This window comes from Abrus precatorius, unplaced genomic scaffold (genome assembly GCF_003935025.1).
Source record: "Abrus precatorius isolate BTA unplaced genomic scaffold, Abrus_2018 Scaffold2, whole genome shotgun sequence".
Lineage (NCBI taxonomy): Eukaryota > Viridiplantae > Streptophyta > Magnoliopsida > Fabales > Fabaceae > Abrus > Abrus precatorius.
Genome location: NW_020874362.1, coordinates 26,047,741 through 26,058,951, shown reverse-complemented (window position 1 = coordinate 26,058,951; position 11,211 = coordinate 26,047,741). Strand labels below are relative to the sequence as shown.

Below are 11,211 nucleotides of genomic sequence, written 5' to 3'. Positions count from 1 at the left end.
TGCATATATTGACTTGGGCATATGATACTCATAACTTCTAAACATCTGACATACTTAAGAAATTGATGTTTGATTATTTTCAAGTTAAATTGATTTTGCCTTCAAACTCATGCTTGAATCAACATGGTAAATTGTAACTTCTATGTTGAGTTAAAGATTTTATACTGAATTTTACTACAAACTTACTTTTAAAAGAAATATTTCCAAACACGTATCATATTATTAAAAATTCATTCTTAAGTAAAATCAATTTTATATAATCAAGTTGATTCAAACTTATGTTTGTAAACACTTACCCAAATACACAATTATTCTTCCTCACAGATGATTGAGACATAAATAGGACGAAAGAAACACAGCTAATTAAGAATTAACCCAATTATCCTTAAAATTCATTTTGAAATCAACAAAAAGAAATTATTCTTCACCTACATAGTCAAATTGATCTTTGATAAAACGTGCAAAACCTCTTGACCAATTAGCTCCTTCATGAAATTATCTATGACTGAATTAATATATTCACCCCTAAAAAATAAACTCAAGTGCCGAACATTACCCTAGTCAGTTGTAATCCATTTGTAACTTGAGAAAACCAGCAAATTTGAAAAATATCATTTATTTATGTTTATCTCTTAGCAAAAACACCAAACACGATATATTCTGTGTATGACATGCAAAGTTCTCTCACAGTGTAAATATTCTAAGACCTTGGATAATAATTCGCAAATGAAAGGATCGTTATAATATATAGAATTCAAAGAAAATTTTGGTTTTACATCAATAATAGGATTTTTTAACATCTTCGCAACTATACAAAGAAGTGATGCTCCTTGTCATGGTATTCTATAGACTTTGACAAATATTTTATTTTTAAATTTAAGAAGTAATATAATGTTTATAAAAGTGAATAAAAGATTAACACATTGATTTTATACTAATCTATCATTTTATGAATTTTTATTTCAAAAAATTATAAAAATTGAGAATGCTAATTAGAAATAAAAATTTCAACCTCTCCTCTCTTTTTCCTTCAAAATTTAACTTCTAAATCGCACAATGCGAAGGTTTAATTCGTTCAAAGAATATTCACGACATAAACATTGTGTCCCTTGTTTAATGATCAAACACTTTAGGTACGGGCAATTATTGGAAATCCAATCTTGAACATTAGAGATAACTATATCATGTAATGCAGAGTATCTCCCACGGAAGTCGATTCATAAACATTGTGTCCCTTGTTTAATGATTCTTGGTTTGCAAGTTAGGATAACTTTCACTATCTTCTGACAAAAAAAAATGAAGGTTCTCTGTACCTGTTTTTTAAGGAAATAATAAAAGTGTTGACAACAACAACAGTAATAATAATAATAATAATAATAATAATAATAATAATAATAATAATAATAATAATAATAATAATAATAATAATAATAATAAGTTATTGACTGGCAGATCCAGATCCTCTACAGTGTTAGCGGGAACTACAGGGAGCGTAATGTGTTTTTACTTAAGCGAAATTTAACAAAATGTGATTTTATCTTAAGCCAAAAAATTTTGCTTAAGCGAATTTAGTTAAAAAGTGAATTTTCGCTTAAGTCAAAATTGTGAAAAATTTTAAAACTTCATCTTCTTTCTCTTTAAACTGCATAAAAGTTGAGAAACATTTGTGCAAGATCATATAATTACACTTTAGGATCATACAACAAAAACTTATGTGTTTCAAAATATGTAATATCACAACTATTTCTCAACTAATTTCTCAAAGTTATCATTCCTATAATCCTTATCATCATTTCAATAATTTAACTTGATTCTAAATAATTTTACCTCACTAATGTTTAGCACAAATAGCACACTAGACATATATTTAAAAATATTTGTGCAAGATCATATGATCATACTTTATTATAATCATAATACAAAAACTTAAGTATTTTAAAACATGTAATAATGTAACTATTTCTCAACTAATTTCTAAAAGTTATCATTCCTATAATTCTTATTACAATTATTAACAATTTAACTTGATTTCAAATGGTTCTATCTCACTACTGTTTAGCACAAGTAGCACACTAGACAATACATTCGAAATATTTGATGGAATAAAATATGTAAGATTTTTTAATAACTAGGTAGTAATTAATGAAAAATAAATGTTTCTTAAATTTTTTGCAGTTTAAAGAGATAGAAAATAAAGTTTTAAAATTTTTCATAATTTTGGTTTAAGTAAATTTTTTAGCTTAAGTGAAAATTTATTTTTTAACTAAATTCACTTAAGTTAAAATTTTTAATTTAAGTTAAAATCACGTTTTGTTAAATTTTGTTTAGGTAAATTTTTTTGGTTAAGCGAAAACGTATCCCTTGCAGTTTCCGTCATTACTGCAGAGGATCCTGATCTTATCCGGATCTGGCCGTGGACAACTCACATCAGCCAAACTACAATAATCCTTTGTATCTTTCTCGCTCCAGTTTTATTTGGTTTTGTCAAATTTTGTCTACGTCATGACACAGTACAGCACTTCAAGACAATTGAGCCTTTTGTTATTTTTTTACGTGAAAATGAGAATAATAAATTTCAACTATTAATTTTTTTTATAAATGATCAAAATTTAAAATATAAATATCACGTGATATGGCCTCAAGTATATTAATCTGATTATATATATATATATAGTTTAAATCAATAAACTTGTTTATCATATTTTAATTTTTTGATTAAATTCTATAAATTCTGTTTTATGTCATTGAAGTTCTTGTTGATTAGATTTCATTTATGTCACTTTTTTTTTTTTTGGTCTGCATGAGAGATTGGGGTTTCTTGAAGCATCAGAAACAGATTCTGAGAGGGAGTGTGGTTGCAGCAGAAACCCTAATCTATTCATGTCACTTGTTTACTTAATTGTCAGAAGATAAATATAAATTAATATTTGTTCAATCGATATTAAATATTTGTAATAAGTATATATGTCACAATCTTACAACGAAAACTGTCCTTATTAAGTATGTTTTTACACAAAGAATGACTTTGTGAGAACTCTTTAATTAAAAAATAATAATAAACAATGTTTATTAAAAAAAACATTTAAAATTAGTGAAAAATATTCATTTTGTTATAATTGACAATTAAAATTATTTAAAATTAAAATAAAAGTCTTCTAATAATCATGATTTTCCTTTCTCATGTATAAAATAACATTCTTTTTAAGTTTCTTGCTAGAAAAATTGGAAGGTAGTCCTTTTAATATCATTGATGACTAGGAGCTAAAAAGCTTGTCTATAATTGACAAACATAATACGTTTTGACCAATTTCACAAGGATTTGAAAATAACCATTTAGAATCAATCAATAACTTTATTAATGTTCGTTGTTGGGAATAAATCCGATAAATGGATAACATTAAGATTAAGAGCGAATTTCTGAAGTATATACCGGTCAGTTTGATACGGGAATTAAAAACCTGTTCATAATTTGATATTAATTTAAGAAAAATTTACCTTCTACCTTTGTTAATTATACAATACACCATCCCACAAATAACCCACTACCACCTTGATTATCCAACGATAAGGTAACGAATACAAAATAAGAAGTCATAACTTGCAGAATGGAACACATCCATTTCACATAACCCTTAAAAAAGGGAAAAGAGGTGATGAGAAATTAGCCAGTGTGTCCTAGATGCAAACTTCCCACCAACTAGTGCCGGTGCTACTTCTAAATCACACAAATCACAATTGAAGAAGGAAAATAAGAGTTTACACATTAAAGCTAAACCCCAGTCACCCAAAAGGTTAATCCTAGCTATATATTTATATTTTTAGTCTGAGATTAATGGTAAATTTAAGGGTTGCAAGGTCTTAATATATGAGCTCTTAACGTTTACTATATCTAGGGAAGTCAATTCCCGAACCTTAATCCTCTCAGAACACTATTGGGGTGCTGAGAAGGGATCATGCAAGGTGCGCTCTTGACTTCTCCCATCTTTGTAATATAAGCCGAAGTTGCTTGCTCACTACCTTTTCACTTTCCATAATGCAATGCATCCCTTTTATCCTTCTTTTAACCTGCATCATAGTTACCAAATAGAAACATCACATTAAGATGAAGAGTTAGATCGAAACAACTTAAGGTAGCACAGTTCTACGAGCAAAAATAGATATAAGGCAAAACCAAAATTTTCACTATTTCCAGTTTTTATCTTTTATCCCTTCCTAAATAGTTTTCAAAAAATAAGTAATTATTTGCTCTGAAAAAAATTTCCTGAACGTTAATTAATGCAATTGGAAAATTAACATACCACAAGTCTCTCTCAAATTACCAGTCATTAAAATGTTACCACCTACAAAAATGAGCTACATGTTTAGGATATATTTAAATACAAAACTTATAACCATGTACTTATTCAATAAATTTCATTATATAAAGACTTATGCTATGAATTAAACTATAAAATTTATTAAAATAAGTTAAAGAAACTTATGAAAGTCAAAGTATAAAAGTTTAAAGAAATTGTTTGTGCATACCACCCAATCCATTAGTCTTTTGAAGTTCAAGCTGATTCACCAGATAAGGAAGCCTTGATTCTCTCAACAGTGCAGGCAATAAGATTATTAACAGTAGCAACAGATCCAAGAGAAAGCTTAGCAGTTGGAACTGAATCAACCAATATTTGAAATGCAACAGTTAAAAGAGATCCACCAGGCGCAGTTTCACCAATGCCACTTCCATGCACTGTTGTCCCATCTGGGAGAATAGCAAACCCTGAAGGAAGAAGGGCAACATAATCTGGGTCTCCTCCATTTAGAACTACATTCATGGCCACAATATCTACTGGAGCATAAATCACAAAAGAGCCCGTCGAATCGGTGCAACTCTCTTGTAAAATCAACATGTTGCTCTGGCTTGAATTGGCACTCTACACGGTTATATAATTGTAATTTAATTCGCTCAGTTTAACTGGAAAGTAAGGAATATCAAATTTTCAAATTGATAAATAGTGAGGCATCAATATACATTTACTCGAAGTAGAGACACACAGTTTCCAGTATCACGGCCATTTGCAATGTGTGCCATTTCTTGGACAACTCCACCATTGGAAAGAATATCCCACTGTTGTTAAAGGGATCAAAAATGTTAAAATGGCATTAGAAAGATATACAAATCTAATACAAATGAGGATCAAGAAATTAGATTTAGCACCAACCTACGAACACATGATTCAGGCTTCAATTCAAGGACTAATAAATCTTTCATTCATTTTATAACACTTTTTCACAAGTCTCAGTATTTTCAGTGTTCCTTTCAGTTCAAAGGTCGTGTCTTGTTTTTACTAAGTTCATTCTATTTTTTAATAAACGATAAGTTTTCTGAAGATCATGTTGATTTAAAAATGTACAGCTACAAACATGTCTTCAAAATTAATTTGTGAAAAAACACGTGTAGAAAAGGGGGGAGGGGTGAAGAAAATGAAGTTTCTTATCTAACATACATATTAATGCTTGTTGCTGAAAACATCACTTTACATCAATAGAATCACGACACGGGTGAGCAGAAAATCAATTGGAATCAATTATAGAATGAACATAATATAAATATAATTAAATTAAAATTGTGTGTAAAAGTAGCTATACATCTATCATTATTCTATCTAACATTGTTTCATCAAACATGCCCCCGGTCTTAATTTAAAATCAAGGGTATCTATGAAACTATCTTTGGCAATTTGAAAAAGAAATGTAATCAAAAGCATATGATAAAATAATTGGGGCAATTAATAGCTAGACTTGTCAAAATTCAAGAAATTAAAACAGAAAGAGAGAGAAGGAAAAACTCATATGAATACACCCACCAAGTAAGCAACATTACCATATATATCAAGGTTGTCTAATAACGAGCCTATGAACACACAATAATGCAACCTAAAACGTTAACCTAATTGAATTCATCACATACCTCATTTCTAGAGTTCTCGTCACGGAGAAAGTCAAAAACCCTTTTGGGTGGAACTGGTAGCCAAAAAGAAGTGGCAGCACTGAGAACGATGCCAGGGGGTCTTCCAGGGTCATCTACACTCTTTCGAGTCATCACTCTTACATCATCGGCTCCGGTCCCAGAGAGTGTAGTCCATGTGTGAGCAGTGGAAGCACTCACTCCAGCACAAAAGCTTATTACCATTCTTTCAGCCAGTTTCATCATACTCTTCCTCCCTTCTTGGTTTGTTATCACTATTTTTGTAGTAAAAATCCGAAGTTAATTTTAATATACCAAAAAGTTCTTACCAAAATCTTTGAAGAACACTAAAACAACACTTTGTAATACGTTACTTTTAGAGCATCGTTTACGAGTATGCTAAAAGTACTGATTAAGAAATTAATATATAATAATTTTTATTGTAAATTACGTTAGAATATATTAAAAATAAAATTTACTTTTTTAATAATTTTAGAATTTTAACTAATAATTTTAAAATGCATGTTACTTTTTTCTAATTTATTATTAATCAAAATTTATTGATAATCATAAAATAACACTAGACAACTGTCACTCAAAATGGGTATAAAACCATGTGTTTACGTTTCCTTGGTAAATCATTTTGTCACTTTTTACACATAAATAAACCATTATTAAGAAAATTTATTTATAAAATCGTGAGTTCAATTTCTTGTTTAACAGATTTCATTCATAATCTTTTAAGATTTAATAAATTTTAACTAATTATAAATAGCGCATCAGAAAAGGGGTTGTTATAATATTTTAAGACTTCATATGTAGAAAATGAATATTTTTTAATTAATACCGCCAACATCTACGGTGGGAATGTTTGTTGCCATGGCGCTAGCAAGCCTTTCACACTGTCGATCTAAGGTTGCAACCCAACGTTTTGCGCCAAATGCATGTCCAGAGCTAACAAGCTGCTTGTAAAGACTATGAACTCCTCTATCATCCACTTCCACATGCTCAACCCATGTGACCTTACACATAGAGATTATAGGTTAAGCCATATTAAGAACTGAACAAATAAAATAAATAAAAGATTATCTAACTAATAGATACATAGAGAGAGTAAATGTATCTCTTTAAGTTCACACTTTGAATATCGTTGTCCTTAGTTTCACTTTCTAAATTAAAAAATAAATATGGAAATAAAATTCGAACGTGTACAAACCGCCAAGTTTATTGGTTACCTTTGAATATCCATTTGGCATTTCTTGAATTAAGCAACCAGAAGGTCTTCTTCTACATCTCGCTGAAGGACTTGGGCGCAAATTATCCAAAGACACATCCACAACAGCCCAAGTCCCATCGGCATGTTGTTTACAATACCTCACAAAATAACTCTCACGAGTTGGCACAAGAGGTGTAGGAAGTTGTAATTCTGCTGTCATCTGCACAATCAAAAAATTGATTAATTTGTATTTTCTTACTAGCAGCTTAAACTACTTTAACGAAGAAAATAGATGCTATATAAATATATGTACCACTTGTAAGGCACCATTGTAGTTCCCGGCCACCCCTGTTGATAGCACTTCTAGAGTCATGGCTCTTGAGACTATGCCAGAGAAAACTGTGGACCATTGGTTCTGAAACGCACAAAGGAATCAAATGTCACGCAAGATCTAGAAAAATTAGAGCTTAAAAACCATGAATTGAAAATATATATATATATATATTTGTATATCATTGAAGAAACACCTCTAGTTTTTTTTTAAGAAGTATATTTCATGAATGTATACTATCAAAAAAAGATAAAAATTAAGAGAAATTAAAATAACTATGAACAGTATCATATACAGTGTCACAATTAGTTTAATGGTTGAAATAATAAAAATGTGAATTGCAAAAGTGCAAACTAGTAATGCAAGAGTAGGAAAGCATGTATATATACCACATCCATGAGAATCTCAACAAGGTTGACATGGTTCATGATAACAACAGCGGTTTCTCTTGAAGCTTCACATTTGAAGCCAGTAGGTTTTGGGCCAATTCCTCGGGGAAAGGACCTGATGTATTCATCCTCATTTAGCATAGTGGCAGTGCCATCAAGGGTAGTTAACCAAAGAGGCTCACCCATTTGTGCCATTCCAATGAGCTCCTCCATAGCTGCAACAGCTAGCTCTATTATTATTGGTTTATCAGCTTCGGTGGGTCCACTAATTGACCTCAGAAGATCTCCAGCTCCATACATGTCCACACCAATCCCTGGCTGGCCACCAAAACCAGCACCAACTCCAAGTTCTAGTGGACGAGGAGGGAGAGAAGGGGAAATATTTGAATAGTTCACCACTGGCTTCCCTACATACTTGGCAGCAATTGCTGAAATCCGATCAATCTGAAAAAAGAAAGTCAAAAAACGTTACATAATAATCAACCATCTTTTTGAGCTTTGCAACCCATCAAAATCTACAAGTCACATTGAGTCCATACTAATCTGAATTGAGTCAAATAAACCCTTTAAAAAAAATGATAATACTCTTTTATGATATTTTTTTTATTATTTATAAAACTTAAATTCGAGATTTCGTTTAATTATTTGGACCATGGTTGTAGAATAATCAACGACATAGTGTCACATAAGAGTTGCCTAATTAATTGATGTACCTCTTCTCTTAGCCTTGCATTTTCAAGCCTCAAGTGATGTTCATCGAATGACATTTCTCCTATAGCGGTTGGTCCACCACAATTAGGACACGAGGCATTGCTAAGAGCTTCCCTATACCTCATGTTATCTGCACGAAGCTTCTCATTTTCAGCTCTAAGCTGTGTGTTCTCATGGCGCTCATGTTGAGTCTGCAAACAACAAAACAACACCCTTTTTATGAGTAACTCATGAAAAGACAAGTACCACCTACATATAATTAAAGGGATTTAATATGCACCAAATACAGACATATACCCCAATTACGTAAGCATATATATATATATATATACCTTCATTTGAGTGCGCTTGTTCTGGAACCAAAACTTAACCTGCAATGGTTCTAACCCTAACTCTCTACTTAGTTCCTTCCTTTGCTTGTCATCTGGGTGTGGACACTCCTTGAAGAAACTTCAACAACAAAATTTAAATTTAAATTTTTTTTCTCAAATAATTAAAAAAAAAAAATCAATTGCAGCATGAAATATAAGTTCAGTTTAGACAATTTTTTGCAGAAGCACTTTTAAGAAGAAAAAAAATATAGAGAGATGAAATAAATAAAAAATTTTATAAGTTAAAATTAATTTATACATTTTTATGTTTCTAAAAAAATTTCAATTAACTTCTTCAAAACATTAGCTTCATATTTTGATTATAGTTTAGGAAAAAAAAAATTCTCTCTTTATTTTTTTTTCTTTTATAAGTAATTTTACGAAAGCTAATCCAAATTAGGTTATACAATGAAGGTGGGGTCTATTTTGGGGTAGCTTACGCTTCCATTTCCTGGATCTGGTGTTGAGTGTGGCGGTGATAACGCTTCTTTTTGGGACGAGGATCTTGGTCTTCACCAGAAGCACCTTCATGGTTTTCACTACCAGACTTTGTAGCACTATCGAACTCATCTTCACGGATTCGAGGAACATCACTCTCCGAAGTGTTCTGACCCATCTCCAGTGGATGGAGCTGACCAGCTTCCATTAGGTTTGGCTGGAACATTTCTACAGATCTTTAAGATTCCCGAGGCTTATCGTTTTTCAATCTAACAAAAACACAATACAACACATGTAGTATATAGTACGGTACACTCAGAAAAGAAAAGACAGTCACAAACCTCAGGAATTTTTTAATTAAGAAAAAAAATAACGAGAAGTGAAATTTGTGCGTTTTTTTTTTACATTTGACTTTTGTTTTAAAATAAAAGAGAGTAGTTTCAAACGGTGTGTGAGATGGAGGAAACGCGGCTTTCGAATATCGAGATGGATATTTCGCTTGGATGGCACAATAAAAATAAAAAAAAAGACCTTCGGAGTTTTGATACAAAAATAAAAATAAAAAATAAAAAAGTGAAAAATTGAAGTCTCAATTTTGTATAAAAATTTTAATCAAAAGTTCAAAACCCGGGTTATAATAAGCACCGACCTGGCCAAGAGTGAGAGCTGAAGATGATCCAAACCCACCACCGTTGTTGATCCTTGTAATCATGGATGGCATGTTTCTCGCCGGAATAATAACACCGGCTAGCATATTTTACATACCATAAAACCACCACCGACTAGTACACATAGAATCGTACCTCTCTCTCTTTCTTCTACCCCGCAACGTTCTTGGATAGAGAAAACGAACTTAAAGAGGCCGAGCTTGTGGATTCTGTGAGCTGGCAGTGTCAAAGCGAAGTCAGTGTGTCACTACAAAACGCATAGATTAACAAACGTGACCTCCAAGACAAAAAAAGAAAAAAGAAAAAATCTAAAAAGTTCAAACAAATATACGCTATAAGCATATATATGAATCAGAAGGCAAAGAAATTGATTGATTTTCTGATATTGTCCTTTCACAAAACAAAATCAAATCATTCCGTTTTAAATATATATAACACCCACGAAGATCTCGGAGATTCCTACAACGCTTCCAATATTTCAGTATATCTTTTTCTTGCAAACCTAATCACGTTCCCTTTCACACCCAACAAGCCCTAGCAAGTGGTGATGAACCAACTCACTAAAAACATGAAAAAGGGAAAATGTACTAAGCAGCTTTCACTTCGGGAAAAAAAAAGTGATCTTAGAGTTAGAGAACCGAAGGAATATGATGAAAGAATGGAAGCAAGTTTTGAAAGATATTGGATTTAAAACTTACGAGTGAGAGTGAGTGATAATAGTAGTTGGAGATGAAGGTGTAGCTAGATCTGTATTGGGACTAGAAAGGTGATGAAAAAGGGATAGGGTGAGTGAAGTTGGTGAAATGGTAAGAAAGTGGTGTTTACAGAGAGGAGAGGAAGAAGAAGAGAAGAGAAAGGGACAAAGGCATTGAAGGAGGGAAGTGGGGAACAGATAGAGGAAAATGTGGCAGCGAAGAGTAATTGCAGAGCGTATTGAGAGGGTGCAATTGCATTAAATGGAGGGCAAAAGAGGTGTAATTGCAAGAGAGTGGAGAGAGAATGAGACGCACCATTTTTTTCCTCTATAAATTTTTGCTCTCCCTTCCATTGTTGACGGTGCAACGAATGACGGCTACCAAACAAATCCTTATGTTAAGTCCCTAAGTTCTACTACTATTCATGTTGGATTTATAAATA

The 11,211-nt window shown here is 31.7% G+C and overlaps 1 protein-coding gene across 2 annotated transcripts; it reads right to left on the bottom strand.

Annotated features, from left to right (window-relative positions):
* Positions 1-3,534: 3,534 nt before the first annotated feature.
* Positions 3,535-11,002, bottom strand: LOC113857934 (homeobox-leucine zipper protein HDG2-like). 2 transcript variants are annotated; one of them, XM_027490255.1, is made up of 13 exons: positions 10,517-11,002; positions 10,056-10,321; positions 9,409-9,623; positions 8,930-9,047; positions 8,600-8,788; positions 7,887-8,330; positions 7,480-7,581; positions 7,186-7,386; positions 6,798-6,972; positions 5,954-6,225; positions 5,015-5,110; positions 4,525-4,916; positions 3,677-4,065 (listed from the first exon to the last, which is right to left on the bottom strand). In XM_027490255.1, the coding sequence occupies exons 2-12, from the start codon at positions 10,158-10,160 to the stop codon at positions 4,551-4,553; spliced, it is 2,283 nt and encodes a 760-aa protein (XP_027346056.1). In that variant the 5' UTR covers positions 10,161-10,321; positions 10,517-11,002; the 3' UTR covers positions 3,677-4,065; positions 4,525-4,550. The 2 variants fall into 2 exon arrangements, with proteins under 2 accessions (XP_027346057.1, XP_027346056.1); XM_027490256.1 differs by lacking the exons at positions 10,056-10,321; positions 10,517-11,002 and having other exon boundaries at positions 3,535-4,065; positions 9,409-9,765.
* Between the last annotated feature and the right edge of the window lie 209 nt (positions 11,003-11,211).

Excerpts from the sequence above, each read along its gene's own strand:
- LOC113857934 (XM_027490255.1), bottom strand. The coding sequence starts at position 10,160 with ATGCTAGCCGGTGTTATTATTCCGGCGAGAAACATGCCATCCATGATT. Across the intron at positions 7,582-7,886 it reads TTGAGATTCTCATGGATGTG|AACCAATGGTCCACAGTTTT; the intron begins GTATATATACAT and ends TGTGCGTTTCAG. Across the intron at positions 6,226-6,797 it reads TCCCACCGTAGATGTTGGCG|TGATAACAAACCAAGAAGGG; the intron begins GTATTAATTAAA and ends CTACAAAAATAG.